At 36.9% G+C, this 24,708-nt stretch overlaps 2 protein-coding genes and 1 long non-coding RNA gene across 14 annotated transcripts in view; 1 reads left to right on the top strand and 2 right to left on the bottom strand.

Annotated features, from left to right (window-relative positions):
* Positions 1–4,288, top strand: part of LOC127843167 (huntingtin-interacting protein 1-like) — a 56,903-nt gene extending 52,615 nt beyond the window's left edge. For all 4 annotated transcript variants that reach the window (XM_052373050.1, XM_052373046.1, XM_052373036.1 and 1 more), the window contains one exon: positions 1,772–4,288. In XM_052373050.1, coding sequence (XP_052229010.1) covers positions 1,772–1,777 — 6 coding nt within the window. In that variant the 3' untranslated portion in view covers positions 1,778–4,288. The remainder of the gene's footprint in view (positions 1–1,771) is intronic.
* A 703-nt stretch (positions 4,289–4,991) lies between these two features.
* LOC127843106 (calcium/calmodulin-dependent protein kinase kinase 1-like) overlaps positions 4,992–24,708 on the bottom strand; it is a 157,455-nt gene continuing 137,738 nt past the window's right edge. For 8 of the 9 annotated variants that reach the window (XM_052372930.1, XM_052372940.1, XM_052372920.1 and 5 more), the window contains 11 exons: positions 23,817–23,838; positions 22,590–22,678; positions 21,701–21,774; positions 21,113–21,212; positions 18,052–18,131; positions 17,848–17,921; positions 17,602–17,689; positions 13,949–14,077; positions 13,499–13,629; positions 7,059–7,775; positions 4,992–6,996 (listed from right to left, as the gene is read on the bottom strand). In XM_052372930.1, coding sequence (XP_052228890.1) covers positions 7,736–7,775; positions 13,499–13,629; positions 13,949–14,077; positions 17,602–17,689; positions 17,848–17,921; positions 18,052–18,131; positions 21,113–21,212; positions 21,701–21,774; positions 22,590–22,678; positions 23,817–23,838 — 827 coding nt within the window. In that variant the 3' untranslated portion in view covers positions 4,992–6,996; positions 7,059–7,735. Of the gene's footprint in view, positions 6,997–7,058; positions 7,776–13,455; positions 13,630–13,948; positions 14,078–17,601; positions 17,690–17,847; positions 17,922–18,051; positions 18,132–21,112; positions 21,213–21,700; positions 21,775–22,589; positions 22,679–23,816; positions 23,839–24,708 lie in introns of all 9 variants that reach the window. The other variant, XM_052372957.1, reaches the window with a different exon arrangement.
* LOC127843161 (uncharacterized) lies at positions 22,695–23,792 on the bottom strand. The gene is made up of 3 exons (XR_008032109.1): positions 23,617–23,792; positions 23,045–23,570; positions 22,695–22,886 (listed from the first exon to the last, which is right to left on the bottom strand). It is a non-coding gene; the product is annotated as an uncharacterized LOC127843161 (long non-coding RNA).

The raw sequence follows: 24,708 nt of genomic DNA, 5'->3' as shown, positions 1-24,708 counted from the left end.
ACATGCTAATCTGGGTGGACACTAGGCACATGCTAATCTGGGTGGACACTAGGCACATGCTTATCTGGGTCAACACTAGGCACATGCTAATCTGGATCAACACTAGGCACATGCTAATCTGGGTCAACACTAGGCACATGCTAATCTGGGTCAACACTAGGCACATGCTAATCTGGGTCAACACTAGGCACATGCTAATCTGGGTCAACACTAGGCACATGCTAATCTGGATCAACACTAGGCACATGCTAATCTGGGTCAACACTAGGCACATGCTAATCTGGGTCAACACTAGGCACATACTAATCTGGGTCAACACTAGGCACATGCTAATCTGGGTCAACACTAGGCACATACTAATCTGGGTCAACACTAGGCACATGCTAATCTGGGTCAACACTAGGCACATGCTAATCTGGGTCAACACTAGGCACATACTAATCTGGGTCAACACTAGGCACATGCTTATCTGGGTCAACACTAGGCACATACTAATCTGGGTCAACACTAGGCACATGCTAATCTGGGTCAACACTAGGCACATGCTAATCTGGGTCAACACTTGGCACATACTAATCTGGGTCAACACTAGGCACATGCTAATCTGGGTCAACACTAGGCACATACTAATCTGGGTCAACACTAGGCACATGCTAATCTGGGTCAACACTAGGCACATGATTATCTGGGTCAACACTAGGCACATGCTAATCTGGGTCAACACTAGGCACATACTAATCTGGGTCAACACTAGGCACATACTAATCTGGGTCAACACTAGGCACATGCTAATCTGGGTCAACACTAGGCACATGCTAATCTGGGTCAACACTAGTCACATGCTTATCTGGGTCAACACTAGGCACATGCTTATCTGGGTCAACACTAGGCACATGCTAATCTGGGTCAACACTAGGCACATGCTAATCTGGGTCGACACTAGGCACATGCTAATCTGGGTCGACACTAGGCACATGCTAATCTGGGTCAACACTAGGCACATGCTAATCTGGGTCAACACTAGGCACATGCTAATCTGGGTCAACACTAGGCACATGCTAATCTTGGTCAACACTAGGCACATGCTAATCTGGGTCAACACTAGGCACATGCTAATCTGGGTCAACACTAGGCACATGCTAATCTGGGTCAACACTAGACACATGCTAATCTGGGTGGACACTAGGCACATGCTAATCTGGGTCAACACTAGACACATGCTAATCTGGGTGGACACTAGGCACATGCATTAAGCTCCATTTATTTCAGAGTGTGGCTCAAATGCATGTTTATAGTCATAACATGATATTGAACTTTTTACCTTTTCTAATTTATAGAGATACGTTTTATTTTAACTAACACTGTAGTTTGAGTGCTTTTATTAGCAGTTTGGAATTCTATATTCGCACTACTTGCGAAAATGTGTGTAAATACAATGAAAAAGATAATGAACATTCATATTAAAGTGTTCTTTGTAACACACACAAGACTTTCAGTGTTCCTGTCTTTTCAAAATTGATGATTATTATGTTGCAGATTAAAAGCTGCCTATCTTTTTTCCCATATTTGTAAGTCTTCTGAGTATTGTACTAGCATTTGATGCATTTCATCATTTCACCTATTTCTCTGGTCATACTTTTAAATGCAAGATGTTAATAAGGGCTTTTTATATTGATTGTGGTTTTATATGTCAACAACTGTTGTGGTTGGTAGTTACAGAATGTTCTGTATGTGTTGACTGCTGTGTGACCTCTCCCTTATGTATTTACAGAGCTAGACTGACATGCTGTGTTGTGTGGGTGCACATGACCAGGCCTCTACCAGTTAGCAGCACAAGTGGACTGCAGCTGTAATAATCATGGATTGCCTACACCTGGACAGGGCCTACACCTGAACAGTGCCTACACCTGGACAGGTCCTACACCTGGACAGGGTTATTTGTTTGCTGAACACTTTGTTTGTCACTGATCATGACCAATTCTTATTAGCATTGCCATTGGAATGGAAACTCTTCATAATGTCAAATTGTTGCAAGTTAACTTTCAAGACATGCTCATTGACTGAATTATTTAAAAAAATCTATTGCTTTCCAGAAAATAAGGGGCATATTTCCTACCTATTGGTGTTTTCATTTTAAAAAAATAAATAAAAGCACCTTGTTTATGCATTATTTTTTACAGAAAAAGATGTTTCAGTTCATAATGATAATGCTTGGTGCTCATCCTTTCAATATTTGCCAGAAAAATCTCCCTCAATATTTGCCAGAAAAATCTCCCTCAATATATGCCAGATAAATCTCCCTCAATATATGCCAGATAAATCTCCCTCAATATTTTGACACTACCAGACTTGTTAAATGACAGTGTCAGGTGTGAAGTAGTCTTTCTTTACTAAATAAACCCCTAAAATGCCCTACATTGAATTACAGAATTGTATTGAATGACAGACATTTATTATATTGTTGGCAGTGACATTTTACTAAGCCTGTTATGTGTTTGAATTATGTTGTTTTAGATTCCGAAATTTGTTGACATATATTTGTTTGCATTCTAAGATTAGAAACACTTTGTTGTGATATTTGTATGTACAATTGTATAAAGTAATGTACATTAGAGTAAATTGATAATGATGCCTATAAAATACATGAATTTAACTTGTTATTTTGACATCCTTTTATTTATATTTACTGTTAAATGCCACCTCATTTGTGTAGCTATTCCTTATTCCCTTTAGTATTAGATAATAGATGCTATGAATTCTTTTATGTAAATAAACAAACCTGCATGCAGTGTTTTGTGACTTATATATGTAAAGATATTAGCTGTAAAGTATGAGTCAGATTTGTAAAACTTGTACAGAATAAACTTTATATAGCATGTCTTTTTAGGTCAGTTTTTTCAAATATGTGTTATATGTTTATATTATGTTTCATGAAATTATAAAATGTTATAAACATAATAAAAATTATATTCATTGATATTTTCTTGAACAAAAATATTTGATATTTTATTTTGTGTATTCATGTTTTGTTAAGCTAATGAACAGTGGGTATGGATTGAGGTTGCATTATTTGTGTGGCTGCCTCAGATTCTCTTTTGTAGATTATTCATGGTAGTGTGTGTGCAGTGGTGCTCAGGGTGGGTGGGGGTCAATGCTGTGTGAGGCATAAGATCCTACTTCCAATAGTGCTACTTTGATTGTGATGCTATACACAACATTGCATGCCAGTCACATAAAGTGCTGCCTAGAGGCATTCAGTCATACTTAGTGATGGTCATTTCTATTCAGGATACTTTTCATTTTCATATGGATTTTAAACACTCATTTTTATGTTGCACAGCTGTTATCATTACGTTTTATGTTCTTTTTACATTATTTATATTGTTGTAAATCACACTTTACGTGTTTGCCATATTTGGTAAACAGTACACTAACAATCCCCTTTAACTGGATCAGTATTGGTTTGGAAATCCCTTGCAGTACTTCTTTGTACTTGTATAAACAACTAGCTTTAACCGCCTCTGTTACCTAGCTGCTCTGATGCCTTGGGTGTAGTTTGTGTCACTCTTACGTGCCATATAAACCTACCTTTGTTGTTTGTATTTAGAACTGCATTAAATTGGTGAAAACAAGATTTTGCATACAGCCTTCATAAATAAAGTAAACTTTGTGATTGATGGTAATGTTTGATTATTCAACGTGACTGATATTTTTGTTAGTGACTTTGTTAAGTCTCTTCTTATTCATGACTTTCATCTGTATTTTGTTTACATGCATCTTCACTTAATGTTAGTAAGTCTGTTTAAAATGGGCTAAGCTTTGTATATGGAAAGGTTTAAAAAAAACAGTAAATGTCCATTTTTAGAGTCTCAGTCAGATTTCATCTTCATTGTTACTGTGTCATTCTAGTCAAGTTTTAGAATACTAGCAAACCTATTGGCATATTTAACATAAATACTTGATTCCTGATGCCCCAAAATGAAATTCAAACAGGAAATGGGGACACAGACATCCATACAGGTATGAGTGTGACCTGCCAGTCACTAGATTATTCCCTGAAAACTTGTCAAAGCACAACAAATGTAAGATGTATAAAAAATATGGATAAAGTGCGGCGGTTTTTTTGTCTGTTTTGTTCTCTCCCCCAGCCGCTATATGGGGCTGCTACAAAATGTCAGCAATATGTTTGTATACTGTTAACAATTTGTACTCCTGTAGGAATCATGTTCATGTCTATAAGATTTATTTGACATTATGTAATCTATTAAAGTATATTGCATTGAAATGGGAATAATGTGTTGTTGTATTTACTGGTCACAAGTCTTGTCAACTTTTAAAGTTACTGTGGCAAATATGTGAACAAGTAAATGTATTCATGTTCATATAGTTATATCTCGAGTGAAAGCAACCTGCTCATGGTGAGCTTGGTAATAGCCTGATGTCCAATTTTTCATAATGCAGCTTCAACATTTACTTGTTGAACTTCCTAGAGGCTACATTTTTTTACCGAATCTTCATAAAATTGGGTCTGCTGTCTTGTACCAAGTATATCTCGGCCGAGTTTAAGACTCCAGTATGGGTTCAAAAACAAGTTCACTAGGTCAAATTAAAGCTTATGCACGCTATTACTTACATTTGATTGTCCTTTCATCGTTAAACTTTTTCAAGACTTTGTTATTATAATATCTTTGCAAAGTTTTTAAAAACGATTCCCTTAATATAAAGTTTGTCGTACATTAATATAATTATTCTTTGTGAACACTCCAGATGTCATTTTTTCAGGGGGCATGGTGTCTCTCCTTATATGTCTATTTTGAAACCTTCAGAAGGCTACTAAAGTTCATTGGGCTGATATGAGCGCCTGAGAGCCTTTTGCTTGTTTACATATGAATTTAGGAGGCTGGTGGCTTCAAGGGCTCTTAGGTTTTAAGCCACTTAACCTTAATATTTCACTCTACTGTCACTCAGAAAACAGAGAACTGACACACAAGGAAAATGTAAAACTTTATTTGAAGTCAAAAACTTGAAATGCATTTGTAGGGTAACAAAATATATAATAATTATACGTATTATATAAATCGAGAGTAATAAAATATCTCAGAAAAGTATATAATTAAAAATATACATTCACTTATAAATACACACTTATATAAAGAGAAAAAAATAAAAACAACAAAAATAACATGCAAAGTGATAGCTTCTGTACAAAGGTGATTCCTATGTTACAAGGTGATAAGCAAAAGGATTGTTCTGACAAGTGCAATAAAGTAATCAGATAGGCCTTCACTGATTGACCAAGAATACAGTGGGATTGGAAATGTGTACAATTTGTAAATTCCACAAAGAAATAATCCCAGAATAAAAATCCAAAGATTAATAAATACATGAAAAAAAACAACAACAACTAATTATGTACAGTAAGGAAAATTGTGTTGATTTAACAAGAACAATTAATAAATTAATGAACTTTAGGGCATTATTCAGCCCCAAAATGATTTGTTGCCAAACAAAGCGTTAACATACTCTCTGTAGAGCCTGTTACATAGCAGTACAGTTGATGTATTTATGTATGTATGTATGTTTGTATGTACAAGTGTGTGCATATATGCCAGGTGTGAGCAACTCTACAGGTACACTGATATGTGCACAATGGGAGGGAATCCAGCAGTCCAGTAAGCAATAGGCCTGTCACTACAGACAGTGGAACACTGGGTCATATATAAAAGACATCTAATGCAATGGAAGTCAGAACAGAAGTCCAAAAAAAAATTACTCTGAGATTTATGGATTTCAGATCTACCCGGTATGTCTCATAATGCCAAACATTCTCATATTGTTCTGAACAAATAAATAGGAGTGAAGCTAAAAGGACACGAAGTATCACAATAATTGTTTTCTTAGCGGTGAACTATGCTAAACTATGGATTATTTTATGAGCCCAATAACAAATATTGCAGTCCATATCAACAAGATGGTTTGCAACAAGGAAGTAATTATAATAACTGTTTTATACATATGCATTTCAGTCCTACATCAAGTAAAGGGTATACAGGAATCATGATGAATGTCTTCCTGTATGTATTGTATGTATGTATGTATGTATGTATGCACGCATTTGTGAAAAGAAGTTCTCCTACTTTTTCCATTTACAAAATTCAAACTTGCTTGGGGTGTTCCTTATGATACCAAGTTGTACATGTGACATTGTAATTGGTCTATGTTGCAAAAGTTATGCCCTCTATTTCAACTTAAAATTTGTGTAAGATTATTATAGTTACAATAGACTTAATTGGTTAAAAAATAATCCTCTGAAACTACAATGCCCAGATGTGTAACAGTGTATGTTGGCCCTGTACTTAGTTTCATCAAACCATGGCATTTGGATCAAAACTGGTTTCTCTGAGGGGGTCAAAAAGATTCTTTAGACTTATATAGCAAAATAACTTAATAATTTGTTTTCTTTTGAAACCAAAAGGCCCCCAGGTTTAATAGTTGGTATGTAACATTGTATTGTGGATTACATTTTTTTTAAATAATGCCCTTGGAATCCAAACTGGCCACACCCCAGGTCTTATTTTTATTGTTACAACTTTCTTAAATGTGGGCATAAAAACGTGCAACTTCAATGAACATTGTTTAGTTCTTTTCCTAAATGTTTTACATGAACTTTCACTGGTGTTCTTACAAAGAAAATAGCTTATGCAAAGCCTTATAGTGGTAGAAAAGTCAACAATATAATAACAACGATACATGATTGTGGTTTATAAACAATTGGAGAACATGGTGCACACACCAACAGTAATTTCTAAATCATGATAACAAAGTGAACAAATAGAGTGCAATATTCAACTAAACAGAGGTGAATACATTGGTATTTATCTCCAGTCTAACTAAACAGAAGCGAACACTTAAAGTCAGTTAACATACCTTGATAAGAAAAATGTTAGCCAGAACATACTTGATACCTCCAATGGGTAGCCAGAACATACTTGATACCTCCAATGGGTAGCCAGAACATACTTGATACCTCCAATGGGTAGCCAGAACATACTTGATACCTCCAATGGGTATTGATTTGATATGGCAAATCTTAGCATTGCCATGGTACATTTATTAAGAACTTTCCATGGATTGGTGACTGCATGATGTAACTATTAGGTCGAAACATTTAGCTAGTCATGTTCAATAAACATATGGTAAATGTTTTGTGCAAAACTGATTTTGACATCAATCTGACAATGTAAAAATCTCAAATTTAAAATTGAAATTCAATCACAATTTTAAAGCCAGACATAAAAGTTGTACAATGTATTTCTATAAATATTACAATCACAGGTAGGATTCAAGTTAAATAATAAAAATAAACTGAAGTAGGAGTAGGTACAGATTAGAAAGATGTAAAACACTACTGTTTGCACAAATTATTAACACAAAATATTATCCCTATGAATGCTAGCTGCTTTCCTCTCTCAAGTAGCATACTGTGACCACGTACTGCAGACTTAATTTGTCATCCCAAACTGTCTGAAATATTCACTGTTTTCTGGAATTCTATTTACCCAGTACAATTGGGTGGACATGATGCTTGCAACACCAGACCAAAATCTGGTGTGTTCATAAGTTGCCAAGGGCTGATCCCCTATTTTGACTGATGTGCCCAGCTCTGATACAGCCCAATGCATACTGTAACTCAGCTGGGAAAACCCACAACTGATGGACTGTTGTCCCCATGTGGCTAGGACTGCTCCTCTATGTCTTCACTGACAGACAGACATCTGCAACACAGACAACAATACCATCATATGCAGACAGTACGATGATTTAAAGGATAGCAATACATTATCATTTAGAAAGCATAAAATCCTACACTTCACAGCTAGTTGAGATCCATGATGGATGCAGTTTATAATCATGTTTAACAAAACTCCTCAAGAATTTAAATGTCTCAGGCCATTAGGAGAAAGTGCATACTTATTGGCAATTATCATAATGAGCTATCCTTAACACATGACTGCAAAATATCAATAGGCATTGCAATTATAATGCAGTCTTGCTGATAGATGATGCACAAATGATCTTGAAAAACAAATGATCTTAAATGCAATGCATTATAAATGCATTTGAAGTCAGTATGTATAACACATGCTAAGAATTGAGACATTGATGCACAGAGATGTCTAGACAAAAATTCAAACAATTCATACAAACCATAATTCTAATAAAATACATTAATACATGCAATATTACAAAAGACCATGTGAAACAAGAGATGCAGGAAGTTTCAAAAATGTGCAATAGTGCATGCTAATATAACCTTGAATTGTAACTTATTTTCCCTGATAACCAATAGGCAGGATTCTTTTCTCAAATATAACCATACTTATTAGGTCACTCACTACAGATAAAACAAGAGCTGTCAGAGCACAGCGTGCTCGACTATTCGAGTGCTTGACAGTATAACGTAAGCCATCATGGGGTAATTGTTCAAATTATTCAATAAGGTCAAGGTAATAGTTCAGGTATATTTTCCACAATCTATTGAACATTTGTAGACATAAAACAAACTAAATAGATTTTATTTCAAGTTTGATAGCAATAGCTTGGGTGGGAAGTTTGGACGGTCCTTCAAAAAAAAAATTTTTTTTGGGGGGGGGGTAGGGGGGGTTGAGAGGGGGGTATAATGTGGGGTGTGGTAATTTATAAGATGATCTTTCACAAATAAAGGAAAAAAATAAATATTTTTTTTGGGGGGGGGGGGGAGGGCAGGGATTCTGGGTTGGGGCGTGGGGTATTGTTTGGGTGGAATCCATTGTTGTATTCAGGTAAGTGTTGTTTTGTCAAAGTATTAATAAAATCTGATCATAAATAAAGAAGTTATGGCAATGTAACTAAAGTAATATGCATATTGTAAATGAAAAAAGGGCCATAATTCTTACAAAATGCTTGATACAGTTGTCTGCTCTTGTTTATAGATTGGGGTCATACTGGTAAAGAAGTTTGCAAAATATGAAAGCAATATGTCAAGGGACATTGAAAATATTTGAGGTGGTACGCAAACTTTAACATAGATTTATCAATAATATGCATATTCTAAGTGAAAAAAGGCCATTATTCTTACAAAATGCTTGATACAGTTGTCTGCTCTTGTTTATAGGTTGGGGTCATGTTGGTAAAGAAGTATGCAAAATATGAAAGCAATATGTCATGGGACATTGAAAATATTTGAGGTGGTACGCAAACTTTAACATAGATTTATCAATAATATGCATATTCTAAGTGAAAAAAGGGCCATAATTCTTACAAAATGCTTGATACAGTTGTCTGCTCTTGTATATAGGTTGGGGTCATGTTTGTAAAGAAGTATGCAAAATATGAAAGCAAAATGTCAAGGGACATTGAAAATATTTGGGGTGGTACGCAAACTTTAAAATTTGCACGCTAACTGGAACGGGAACGCCAACGTGAGTAGGATAGCTCCACTATGTATATTTCATATATAATAGTCGAGCTAAAAAGGAACTGACCTGCTCAGTGCAGCCCCAAGATATCATTAGAACAAATATTATGACAAAATTTCATGAAAAGTGAACTATAAATGTAACGTTTAGAGTGCTAACAAGGTTCTACTATAAATAGACATATTAGGATATATACCCCAAACCGCAGTGACCATGTTTTTCAACAGACCAGAACTTTTTTCTAACTGATCCAAGATATCATTAAAACAAATGTCCTGACCAAGTGTTATGAAGATTGGACAATATATGTGACAGTAAGTGTTAACAAGTTTTTACTATTGCCATATAAGGCGGGCATGTTTTTCAACCAACCAGACCCATTTTTGTACTCTTCCAAGATATCATTTGGACAAATCTTCTGACCAAGTTTCATTAAGATCAGACAATTAATGTGGCCTCTAGAGTGTTAACAAGGTTTTACAATAGTAATAAATAGCAATAAAAGGAAAAATGCCCCACCCCTAGCTGGTGGCCATGTTTTCCGACAAACCAGAACAATTTTACAACTTATCCAACATGTCATTGGGACGTATGTTTTGACAAAGTTTCATGAAGATTGGACCAAAAATTTGGCCTGTAGTGTTAACAAGGTTTAAATAAAGCCACATAAGAAAAAATGCCCTGCCACCTGACAGCCATGTTTTTCAATCCACTGGAACCATTTTTGAGCTTGTCCAAGATATCATTGGGAAAAATCTTCTGAGTAAGTTTCATTAAAAAAAGACAATAAATGTGGCTTCTAGAGTGTTAACAAGGTGTTACAATAGTAACAAGGGCTGTTTGTAAAACATGCATGCCCCCCATATGGGCTCTCAGTTGTAGTGACAGCCATTGTGTGAATATGTTTTTTGTCACTGTGACCTTGACCTTTGACCTGAGAATCAATAGGGTCATCTGCCAGTCATGATCAATGTACCTATGAAGTTTCATGATCCTTGGCATAAGCGTTCTTGAGTTATCATCCGGAAACCATTTTACTATTTCCGGTCACCATGACCTTGACCTTTGACCTAGTGACCTGAAAATCAATAGGGGTCATCTGCGAGTCATGATCAATGTACCTATGAAGTTTCATGATCCTAGGCATAAGCGTTCTTGAGTTATCATCTGGAAACCATTTTACTATTTCGGGTCACCGTGACCTTGACCTTTGACCTAGTGACCTGAAAATCAATATAGGTCATATGTGAGTCATGATCAATCTACCTATCAAGTTTCATGATCCTAGGCATAAGCGTTCTTGAGTTATCATCTGGAAACCATTTTACTATTTCGGGTCACCGCGACCTTGACCTTTGACCTAGTGACCTGAAAATCTCTAGGGGTCATCTGCAAGTCATGATCAATCTACCTATCAAGTTTCATGATCCTAGGCATAAGCGTTCTTGAGTTATCATCCGGAAACCATTTTACTATTTCGGGTCACCGTGACCTTGACCTTTGACCTAGTGACCTGAAAATCAATAGGGGTCAACTGCGAGTCATGGTCAATCTACCTATCAAGTTTCATGATCCGAGGCATAAGCGTTCTTGAGTTATCATCCGGAAACCATTTTACTATTTCGGGTCACCGTGACCTTGACCTTTGACCTAGTGACCTGAAAATCAATAGGGGTCATCTGTGAGTCATGATCAATCTACCTATCAAGATTCATGATCCTAGGCATAAGCGTTCTTGAGTTATCATCCGGAAACCATTTTACTATTTCGGGTCACCGTGACCTTGACCTTTGACCTAGTGACCTCAAAATCAATAGGGGTCATCTGCGAGTCATGATCAATGTACCTATGAAGTTTTATGATCCTAGCCCCAAGCGTTCTTGAGTTATCATCCGGAAACCATCTGGTGGACGGACCGACAGACCGACCGACTGACATGTGCAAAGCAATATACCCCCTCTTCTTCGAAGGGGGGCATAATAAATAGCCATATAAGGAAAAATGCTCCATGGCCATGTTTTCCAACAGGCCAGAACCATTTTCCAACTTATCTAAGATGTAATTGGGACGTATGTTCTAATCAAGTTTCATAAAGATTGGACCATAAATTTGACCTCTTGGGTGTTATCAAGGTTCTACTAAAGCCATATAAGGAAAAATGCCCTGCCCCCTGGCAGCCATATTTTTCAACCTTCTGGAACCATTTTTGAGCTTGTCCAATATATCATTGAAACAAATCTTCTGACCAAGTTTCATGTAGATCAGATAATAAATGTGGTCCATAGAGCGTTAACAAGGTTTTACTATAGCCCCATAAGGAAAAGTGCCCAGCCGTCTAATGGCAATGTTTTTCATCTACCTGGAACCATTTTTGTACTTGTCCAAGATATCATTGGGTCAAATCTTCTGACCAAGTTTCAGGATGATAGGACAATAAAAGTGACCTCTAGAGTGTTAACAAGGTTACATGTGGAGTTTGGTGATAACTAACTGTTCGACAGCCTTGTTTCATGTGGAGTTGGATGCTCACCAACTGTTTGACAGCCTGGTTAAATGTGGAGTTGGGTGCTCATTTACTGTTTGACAGCCTGGTTACATGTGGGGTTGGGTGCTCATTTACAGTTTGACAGCCTGGTTACATGTGGAGTTGGGTGCTTACTTACTGTTTGAGAGCCTGGTTACATGTGGAATTGGGTGTTCACTTACTGTTTGACAGCCTGGTTACATGTGGAGTTGGGTGCTCACCTAATGTTTGACAGCCTGGTTAGATGTGGAGTTGGGTGCTCACTTACTGTTTGACAGCCTGGTTACAAATGGAGTTGGGTGCTCATTTACTGTTTGACAGCCTGGTTTAATGTGGAGTTGGGTGCTCACTTACTGTTTGACAGCCTGGTTAGATGTGGATTTGGGTGCTCACTTTCTGTTTGACAGCCTGGTCACATGTGGAGTTGGGTGCTCACTTACTGTTTGACAGCCTGGTTAGATGTGGAGTTGGGTGCTCACTTTCTGTTTGACAGCCTGGTTACATGTGGGGTTGGGTGCTCACTTACTGTTTGACATCCTGGTTACATGTGGAGTTGGGTGCTCACTTACTGTTTGACAGCCTGGTTAAATGTGGAGTTGGGTGCTCACTTACTGTTTGACAGCCTGGTTAAATGTGGAGTTGGGTGCTCACTTACTGTTTGACAGCCTGGTAAAAAAATGGAGTTGGGTGCTCATTTACTGTTTGACAGCCTGGTTTAATGTGGAGTTGGGTGCTCACTTACTGTTTGACAGCCTGGTTAGATGTGGATTTGGGTGCTCACTTTCTGTTTAACAGCCTGGTCACATGTGGAGTTGGGTGCTCACTTACTGTTTGACAGCCTGGTTAGATGTGGAGTTGGGTGCTCACTTTCTGTTTGACAGCCTGGTTACATGTGGGGTTGGGTGCTCACTTACTGTTTGACATCCTGGTTACATGTGGAGTTGGGTGCTCACTTACTGTTTGACAGCCTGGTTAAATGTGGAGTTGGGTGCTCACTTACTGTTTGACAGCCTGGTTAAATGTGGAGTTGGGTGCTCACTTACTGTTTGACAGCCTGGTTTAATGTGGAGTTGGGTGCTCACTTACTGTTTGACAGCCTGGTTACATGTGGATTTGGGTGCTCACTTTCTGTTTGACAGCCTGGTTACATGTGGAGTTGGGTGCTCACTTACTGTTTGACAGCCTGGTTACATGTGGAATTGGGTGCTCACTTACTGTTTGACAGCCTGGTTACATGTGGAATTGGGTGCTCACTTACTGTTTGACAGCCTGGTTAGATGTGGAGTTGGGTGTTCACTTACTGTTTGACAGTCTGGTTAGATGTTGAGTTGGGTGCTCACTTACTGTTTGACAGTCTGGTTAGATGTTGAGTTGGGTGCTCACTTACTGTTTGACAGCCTGATTAGATGTGGAGTTGGGTGTTCACTTACTGTTTGACAGTCTGGTTAGATGTTGAGTTGGGTGCTCACTTACTGTTTGACAGCCTTGTTAAATGTGGAGTTGGGTGCTCACTTACTGTTTGACAGCCTGGTTACATGTGGAGTTGGGTGCAGAGTTGGAGCGTCCAGAGCGCTGAAACTCTTCCTTGATGTAGTCCTTGTAAGGATGCTTGAACGACTTGTGACGCAGAACACTTTTGATAAGGATCTGAAACACAAACAGAAAAAAAATCAGATGTATACAGTTCTGTAAAAAAAAAATGGCTATTATAAAACTCTTAAGCTTTTTGTTAAAAAAATAAATAAAAGTTTCTGATTTTATACACTCTTTCAAGCTTTTGAAAAACCAGTTATCTAATATATGAGTAGTGTTTAACATTTTATAATATCATTTTCGATGAATAAGAAAGAAAACTGTGGACAAAAAAACCCTGAACATAAAGATCTACCACTTGGCACATGAATCTTCTACTTAACCAAGAAGTGTGTAGCCCTGATGTAGCAGGCCCAATCACTACTTCACGTACCAGTGTCTCCAATTTGGGAATGTGTTTGACCACATTGTCCACCTCCTCATCAGTCACTGTGACCAGGATGCAGTTCTCACTCTCTGTTGGCAACGTCAACGTGCCCTCCTTGGTGACCCAAGCGTGTTCCTGACAATGGAATTTAGCATGTGAGCAGCATTCTGTAAAAACTGGGTTTAATGCAGTGTCGCGTTAAGTGTCCTCTCATATTAACCAGTGTAGACTTCACAGGCTAATAAGAAACAACACTTTACGCACATACATTAAGACCATGGCCATGTGTCTCAGAAAAAGGCTCATATCACAAACTGTGTCTGACATTCAAACCACATTGATATTGTGCGACAAAGTTTTAATTAATGGAAGTTATATCATTGAAACATATAAACTGTAATGGAAAAGTTGATTAAACAACAAGGGACAAAATTGTCACAAAACCAGGTTTTCAACTCAAATTGTGACCTTGACCTAGAATATATTGACGTAATTCTTTCGCCGGACACACCGTCAAATGATGGTGAACAAACGTGCCAAATTATTATAAAATCTCATAATGATTGACATAGTTATGGCCCGGACAAGCTCATGTATGGCCATTCTTGACCTTTGAACTCAAAGTGTGATCTTGACCTTGGAGATATTGATGTAATTCTTTCGCGTGACACACCGTCCAATGATGGTGGACATATGTGCCAAATGATTTTAAAATCTCACAATGAACGACAAAGTTATGGCCCGGACAAGCTAGTTCCGCCCGCCCTCCTGCCCGCCCGCCCGCTGACATTCACCAAACTAATAACCAGTTTTTTCCTTCGGAAAACCTGGTTAAAAATAAACAAGATGCGTTTGTGAAACACAATGTCCCCCTATATGACGTTTGACCTTGAAGGATGACCTAGACCTTGACCCTTCACCACTAAAAATGTGCAGCTCCATGAGATACACATTCATTTCAAATATAAAATTGCTAGCTTCAATATTGCAGAAGTGCCATTACATGAGCAATTTTGACCCATATATTTGACCTTGAAGGATGACCTTGACCTTTCACCACTCAAAACGTGCAGCTCCATGAGATACACATGCATGCCAAATATCAAGTTGCTATCTTCAATATTGCAAAAGTATTCATAAAATAAGCGATTTGGGCCACATATATTTGACCTCTGACCTTGAAGAATGACCTTGACCTTGACCTTTCACCACTCAAATTGTGCAACTCCATGAGATACATATGCATGACAAATATCAAGTTTCTATCTTCAATATTTCAAAAGTATTCATAAAATAAGCAATTTGGGCCACATATATTTGACCTCTGACCTTAAAGGATGACCTTGACCTTTTACCACTCAAAATGTGCAGCTCCATGCGATACACATGCATGCCAAATATCAAGTTTCTATCTTCAATATTGCAAAAGTATTCATAAAATGAGCGATTTTGGCCACATATAATTGACCTCTGACCTTGAAGGATGACCTTGACCTTTCACCACTCAAAACGTGCAGCTCCATGAGATACACATGCATGCCAAATATCAAGTTGCTATATTCAATATAGCAAAAGTTATTGCAAAATGTTAAAGTTGGCGCAAACCAACCAACCAACAGACAAACAGACCAACCAACAGACAGGGCAAAAACAATATGTCCCCCACTACTATAGTGGGGGACATAAAAACACAAGTGTTATATATTAGTAAGCAAAATTCTGTTCAACTATAACAAACAATAAGTAAACAACTGCCAGAAAAGGCATCAATATATAACCAAAATAACTTAAATAATGATAAACATGGTATGTCAAAGGATGCAGTGAATTTTCCTTCAAAATCAAGACAAAACAACTCTTGGTTTAAGTGACACATCCTATAATTATCAAGAAAGTAATCATGTATAATACATGGGTAGATTCCCCCTCGGCATTCACTCATAGTAAGGAAATTAAAGTTTATGGCCATTAAACTTGATTTCACAGAGGAGCAATAAGAATATGCAACTCATTATCTGACAATGGTGATAAATACATTAATATACTTTTTTAGCGTTTTTATTGGCTTATTTTCTTTCGATTGACCAATCGCATTTTGTTATTTTGCTTAAATGACGTTGCAATGTCAAATGACGTCACAAAATGTAAACGACATTCGGGATTTATGATTATGTTTGCGTAAATATTTATTGAATTTGCTCATTTTAAAGCATGTGATAAAAAAGATCTGACACTCGTTGTCATTTCATACCATAAAATTTATTAAACTTGTCCATGAAATTGGTAAGTAAGCTCGCTGCTTACTTACAAAATTCCTTAACTTGTTTAATAAAATATGGTATGATATGATAACTCGTGCCAGATCCTATATTTATAAGCCAAGTCATTAACAAGATGCGTTTGTGAAACACAATGTCCCCCTATATGATGTTTGACCTTGAAGGATGACCTTGACCTTGTGAAGTATGACCTTGACCTTGACCTTTCACCACTCAAAATGTGCAGCTCCATGAGATACACATGCATGCCAAATATCAAGTTGCTATCTTCAATATTGCAAAAGAATTCATAAAATAAGCGATTTGGGCCACATATATTTGACCTCTGATCTTGAAGGATGACCTTGACCTTTCACCACTCAAAATGTGCAGCTTCATGAGATGCACATGCATGCCAAATATCAAGTTGCTATCTTCAATATTGCAAAAGTATTCATAAAACAAGCGATTTGGGCCACATATATTTGACCTCTGACATTGAAGGATGACCTTGACCTTGACCTTTCACCACTCAAAATGTGCAGCTCCATGAGATACACATGCATGCCAAATATCAAGTTGCTATCTTCAATATTGCAAAAGTATTCATAAAATGAGCGATTTTGGCCACATATATTTGACCTCTGACCTTGAAGGATGACCTTGACCTTGACCTTTCACCACTCAAAATGTGCAGCTTCATGAGATACATGCGCATGCCAAATATGAAGTTGCTATCTTCAATATAGCAAAAGTTATTGCAAAATGTTAAAGTTGGCGCAAACAGACCAACAGACCAATGGACCAACAGACAGACAGGGCAAAAACAATATGTCCCCCACTACTATAGTGGGGGCAAAAACAATATGTCCCCCACTACTATAGTGGGGGACATAAAAAGTTCATGAAACAATAATTGAATTTTAACCTTGAATTGTGACACTTATTTTTCATTCAGGATCAAGGGAGTTGCCTGCTGCATCATGCCTGGTATTGTTGAATATTATTCCCAAATTATACTTAATCCTCAATAAAGCATTGTTTGTTGTGTATGAAACAGTTTGGTTATGAGGAATTATAGTCTATAGTTATATTAAAATAAATCAATGCAAGGTTTTAGTACATTGCAGACCTTTAACCTTGAAATGTGACCTTGACCTTTGACCATCCGGAAGATATTTCTTTGCAACATATTGTCTAGATAAGGGGGATAATAATCTGATGTTAAATTAAAATCCTCTGAATATGTCATAATTACACAGAGAAAACAAAATTAGGACAGAGAAATCTACCCATCCATTAACCATGTAGTTGCTGCTTCCACATCCCCTCCTTTGGGGATACACAAATAAGAATCAAATTCAGGTTTCTATTCCGTCCACATGGACAATAATGCCATACCTTTATACTGGGCAGAGTTATCCTCTTCTCTGGGTCTTTGTTGAGCATTTTGAGGATCAAATCTTTCAAGTTTTCAGAAATCACAGGCCTGTGAATACAACAAGAAAATCTGCTAGCCAAATTTTTTTTCTAATCCACTTAAACTATAGAAAAGTCATCATAAAACTTAATTAATTTACTGCAAGATTAAATATTTTACACTTTAAATTATAATAAATATAACTGTTGAATAAAGAAAAATCTTACTTTTCGGGAAATATCACTGGGTCTGTAAGAATCTTTTTATGCAAACTCAATGGCATGTCATCTTCAAATGGACACTGAAACAAACATATTTGTTCTCAAAATAGTCATTTAATGTGGACAAGGTTTTTAAAATTAAAATAAGTTGTATATTTTAAAAAGTCATAATAAAGATATAAAACAAGGGAACATTGTTTGCTGCCCTACCCGTCCATATAGGAAGCAGTAGAGGGTAATTCCCATAGCCCAGACATCCAGGGCACGGCCACCAAAGTTTTCTTTCTCCTCTGAAACACATTATACACTTCTATTGAGAGACCTGTCAAGTGTGACAACACAATATACACTTCTATTGAGAGACCTGTCAAGTGTGACAACACAACGTATACTTCTATTGAGAGACCTGTCAAGTGTGACAACACAATATACATTTCTATTGAGAGACTTTTCAAGTGTGACAACACAAAGTATACTTCTATTGAGAGACCTGTCAAGTGTGACAACACAAAGTATACTTCTATTGAGAGACCTGTCAAGTGTGACAACACAATATACACTTCTATTGAGAGACCTGTCAAGTGTGACAACACAATGTACACTTCTATTGAGAGACCTGTCAAGTGTGACAACACAATATACACTTCTATTGAGTGACCTGTCAAGTGTGACAACACAAAGTATACTTCTATTGAGATACTGGTCAAGTGTGACAACACAAAGTATACTTCTATTGAGAGACCTGTCAAGTGTGACAACACAATGTTCACTTCTATTGAGAGACCTGTCAAGTGTGACAATACAATATACACTTCTATTGAGAGACCTGTCAAGTGTGACAACACAATGTACACTTCTATTGAGAGACCTGTCAAGTGTGACAACACAATATACACTTCTATTGAGAGACCGTCAAGTGTGACAACACAATATACACTTCTATTGAGAGACCTGTCAAGTGTGACCAACACAAAGTATACTTCTATTGAGAGACCTGTCAAGTGTGACAACACAATGTACACTTCTATTGAGAACCTGTCAAGTGTGACAACACAATATACACTTCTATTGAAAGACCTGTCAAGTGTGACAACACAATGAACACTTCTATTGAGAGACCTGCCAAGTGTGACAACACAATATACACTTCTATTGAAAGACCTGTCAAGTGTGACAACACAAAGTATACTTCTATTGAGAGACCTGTCAAGTGTGACAACACAACATACACTTCTATTGAGAGACCTGTCAAGTGTGACAACACAAAGTATACTTCTATTGAGAGACCTGTCAAGTGTGAAAACACAATATACACTTCTATTGAGAGACCTGTCAAGTGTGACAACACAAAGTATACTTCTATTGAGAGACCTGTCAAGTGTGACAACACAATATACACTTCTATTGAGAGACCTGTCAAGTGTGACAACACAATGTACACTTCTATTGAGAACCTGTCAAGTGTGACAACACAATATACACTTCTATTGAGAGACCTGTCAAGTGTGACAACACAATGTACACTTCTATTGAAAGACCTGTCAAGTGTGACAACACAATATACTCTTTTATTGAGAGACCTGTCAAGTGTGACAACACAATATACACTTCTATTGAGAGACCTGTAAAGTGTGACAACACAATATACACTTCTATTGAAAGACCTGTCAAGTTTCAAGTATGACAACACAATATACACTTCTATTGTGAGACCTGTCAAGTGTGACAACACAAAGTATACTTCTATTGAGAGACCCGTCAAGTGTGACAACACAATGTACACTTCTATTAAGAGGCCTGTCAAGTGTCAAATATGACAACACAGTATACACTTCTATTGAGAGACCTGTCAAGTGTCAAGTATGACAACACAATATACACTTCTATTGAGAGACCTGTCAAGTGTCAAGTATTATAAAACACATTATACCCTTCAATTAAGAGACCTGTTAAGTGTCAAGTATGACAGACCAATATACACTTCTATTGAGAGACCTGTCAAGTGGCAAGTATGACAACACATTATACCCTTCAATAAAGAGACCTGTCAAGTGTCAAGTGTGACAACACATTATACCCTTCAATTAAGAGACCTGTCAAGTATAACAGTCGAATAAACACTTTTATTGAGAGACCTGTCAAATGTCAAGTATGACAACACATTATACCCTTCAATTAAGAGACCTGTCAAGTGTCAAGTATGACAACAAAATGCAGACTTCAATTGAGAAACCAATCAAGTGTGACAACATAATATACACTTATATTGCAAGACCTGTAAAGTGTGACAATACAATGTTCACTTCTATGACCTGTCAAGTGTGACAACACAATGTACACTTCAATTGAGAAACCTGTCAAGTGTGACAACACAATATACACTTCTATTGAGAAACCTGTCAAGTATGACAACACAATATACACTTCTATTGAGAGACATGTCAAGTGTCAAGTATGACAACACAATGTACACTTCTATTGAGAGACCTGTCAAGTGTCTAGTATGACAACACAGTATACACTAATATTGAGAGACTTGTCAAGTATGACAACACAATGTACACTTCTATTGAGAGACCTGTCAAGTGTCAAGTATGACAACACAAAATAAACTTCTATTGAGAGACCTGTCAAGTGTCAAGTATGACAACACACTATACACTACTATTGAGAGACCTGTCAAGTGTCAAGTATGACAACACAATATACACTTCTATTGAGAGACCTGTCAAGTATGACAAAAAATGTACACTTCTATTGAGAGAACTGTCAAGTATGACAACACAATGTACACTTCTGTTGAGTGACCTGTCTAGTGTCAAGTATGACAACACAAAATACACTTCTATTCAGAGACCTGTCAAGTGTCAAGTATGACAACAAAATATACACTTCAATTGAGAGACCTGTCAAGTGTGACAACACAATATTCACTTCTTTTGCAAGACATGTCAAGTATGACAACACAATATACACTTCAATTGAGAGACATGTCATGTGTCAAGTGTGAGAACACAATATAGACTTCTATTGAGAGACCTGTCAAGTGTGACAAAACAATGTACACTTTTATTGAAAGACCAGTCAAGTGTCTCAACACAATGTACACTTCCATTGAGAGACCTGGCATGTGTTTAGTGTTACAAGTTAACATAACGCTTAGTTTGTTGCTTTGAAGTGTGAAAAGTGATGTGGCCCCATAACTCTGAACCTTAGAAAGTGAAATGTGATAATATCAACCGTGTGATTAATAAGAAATTAAGGTGACTACCTTTGAGCGCCTCTGGAGCCATGAATGCTGGCGTTCCAGCCGTGCTGGTTAGAAATATGTCATTCCCTGTAAACTCATTGCTAACACCAAAGTCTGCAATCTGAAAATAAAAAAACAACATAAAATTGTGTACAACATCATATCTTTCTAAGAGTATAACTATAATTTCAATACCATGACATGGCTGCATTCCATAAAGTAATTGGAGCAGTCGCCGTTATTTTAGCATCTGGATCTTAATGCAAACTATTTCTAGAAATTGGACATTGACACCTTAGAAGCAGTAGTTAACATTACCATATTTATATATGTACAATGTAGATGTTCAAATCAACATGTTTGTTATATTTAAAGTGAGCTAAACAAGATATGCTGCTTTCTGTTTGCAAAACAGATTTCACTGCATATGTTCTTACAATTATTTAGAACTGATATTTTTTCTGTTCATTAAAAAAGAACTTGTATGTTCTCACAATTATTTAGAACATTAATTGTTGTTTTAAGTATTTAAGTATGTTGATTTAATTGTAAATGCTGTTTTTGATAAACATGAATGTATAATTTAGACCAACTAAACAATAACTGTACCTTAATATGGTCATCATCTCCCAATAGCAGATTAGAGGGTTTGATGTCCCGATGTATGATTTTCTGGTAATGTACTGAAACAGAATAAGCATACAGTAAGAAGAAGCGTCAAGCAACTCCAACATAACAGAAAGAAGTACCAAAGTTTCAAGTAGTTAACAGTTCTTTCAGCACCCCCCCCCACCAAACCCAACTAATCTGCTCCCAAACCCAGTCCACAGTAATGTCAAATTGATCCTGCAATACAATGCCAATTTGCAATATTCATTTTAAACACTAACACTGTCTTTTAAAAATTTGACCAATGGCTAAAGAAGGGTCTATGAGGCTTAAACACAGGGCTAGGAGCTAGATTAAAGTGTAAGATAGCAATATCTATTTTGTGATCCTACAACATATCTAGAAATTTCATATCGTGATCTTGCTATTTTGTATCCTGTTTCTGGGCTTGAAATGCAGATGTTGAAAAAGCGGAACAATGAGTAGCCATATCCAAACAACGTACTTTGTTGTCTGTGTCAGACATCTGAAGGTATTGTTAAACTGAATAGAGGTGACATCGCCATGCATTTAAATAATGATATCACCTTGTTTATCACTTATAAATACACATATAAAACATATATACAAAATTTTACAATACACATTTTTTACTATGCAAAATTATTATCTTCTTAATATACACATATTACAGAAGAATATACATCAGTAACTATACGTTATGAAATTTTTTTTTTTTTTAATGTAAAAATGGATATGGCCAGATTAGGTTAGGCAGTCTGAACACAGCTAATTATGGATATACAGTCCTGACCAAGATCAGCCAGTGGCGGCCCATCTGGGGCAAAACTTCATGCTCATTGACATTAATAAGGAGAGGTTTACTTACAGTACTCAATGCCAAGGATGATGTCTCTGAAGTAGCTCCACGCCTTCTCCTCCGGAAGGGTCTGACTGGTAGGTAGCTCCATAACTTCCCTGTAACAACCAGAGCAGTAACACCTAACAGGATTGAAATACACCAATATAACAACCAGAGCAGTAACACCTAACAGGATTGAAATACACCAATATAACAACCAGAGCAGTAACACCTGACAGGATTGAAATACACCAATATAACAACCAGAGCAGTAACACCTGACAGGATTGAAATACACCAATATAACAACCAGAGCAGTAACACCTGACAGGATTGAAATACACCAATATAACAACCAGAGCAGTAACACCTGACAGGATTGAAATACACCAATATAACTCCCTGTAACAACCAGAGCAGTAACACCCGACAGGATTGAAATACACCAATATAACTCCCTGTAACAACCAGAGCAGTAACACCTGACAGGATTGAAATACACCAATATAACTCCCTGTAACAACCAGAGCAGTAACACCTGAGAGGATTGAAATACACAAATATAACAACCAGAGCATTAACACCTGACATGATTGAAATACACCAATATAACAACCAGAGCAGTAACACCTGACAGGATTGAAATACACCAATATAACAACCAGAGCAGTAACACCTGACAGGATTGAAATACACCAATATAACTCCCTGTAACAACCAGAGCAGTAACACCTGATAGGATTGAAATACACCAATATAACAACCAGAGCAGTAACACCTGACAGAATTGAAATACACCAATATAACAACCAGAGCAGTAACACCTGACAGGATTTAAATACATCAATATAACAACCAGAGCAGTAACACCTGACAGGATTGAAATACACCAATATAACAACCAGAGCAGTAACACCTGACAGGATTGAAATACACCAATATAACAACCAGAGCAGTAACACCTGACAGGATTGAAATACACCAATATAACAACCAGAGCAGTAACACCTGACAGGATTAAAATACACCAATATAACAACCAGAGCAGTAACACCTGACAGGATTGAAATACACCAATATAACAACCAGAGCAGTAACACCTGACAGGATTGAAATACACCAATATAACGCTTTCACACAGATGTAGAGATATAGCACTTAACTTGTGGTAAAGTTGTTTACCATCATTTAAGATGTATTTTTTGCTGCTATAAATGTAAAGCTTGAGACATTTAAAAGTTTAACTTAACTTACCCTTTCTCCACAAGTTCAAATGCTGAAAAAAATAGAAGAATTTTTTTTAGAATAGTATTACATAATGTTTACGGTTACCTACACATATTCTTGGAAATTACCATGGAATCCCTTTAAATACTATGATGTTTAAAATATGCTCTTGTATATCAAATAAATGATTACATGAATGGACAGAAGAAAACAAAATAAATTTGATGAATCCCATGTGGGGTTTCTGGCCCACTATTCACCTATTAGTCAAACAAGAGATGTGTTTGTCGGAAACACAATGCCCCATATTGCTCCGCTTTGAAGCCATAAATTTGACTTTTGACCTTGAAGGATGACCTTGACATTTCACCACTCAAAATGTGCAGCTCCATGAGATACACATGCATGCCAAATATAAAGTTGCTTTCTTCAATATCGCAAAAGTTATTGCAAAACTTTAACCTTGGTTAAAGTTTTGGGACACACACATACAATGACTGACTGACTGACTGACACAATGACAGACAGACAGGCCAAAAACAAATTATACCCCCGCTCTTTCGATCCGGGGGCATAAAAAAGGGTGGAATTTTTGTGAAATACCTGATATTTTATGCCTAAAGTTTGCAGAAAATATTGCTAGCCTTTAAACTTGAACAACAGTTAACGTAGATGATCAGTTTTGCATTAATACAGGAATGGAGAATAACTTAGATAAAACTGAAATAAATGTTTAAAGAAATGGAGGACCTTTAAGAAATAAAGAGCCCTGGCCATATCATGCTACTTCTGTTTATAAATAAATGGGACTATTGTTCACACCCAAATTATTGTGGAACACGGCGCACAATACAATAAGCTCACCAGCCCAAAAAGCAATATTTTTAATTTATAAAACGACTTTTGGAAACTTCCTTAT

The sequence above is a fragment of the Dreissena polymorpha genome, chromosome 1, assembly GCF_020536995.1.
Source record: "Dreissena polymorpha isolate Duluth1 chromosome 1, UMN_Dpol_1.0, whole genome shotgun sequence".
Lineage (NCBI taxonomy): Eukaryota > Metazoa > Mollusca > Bivalvia > Myida > Dreissenidae > Dreissena > Dreissena polymorpha.
This window is presented reverse-complemented; position numbering and strand designations above follow the sequence as displayed.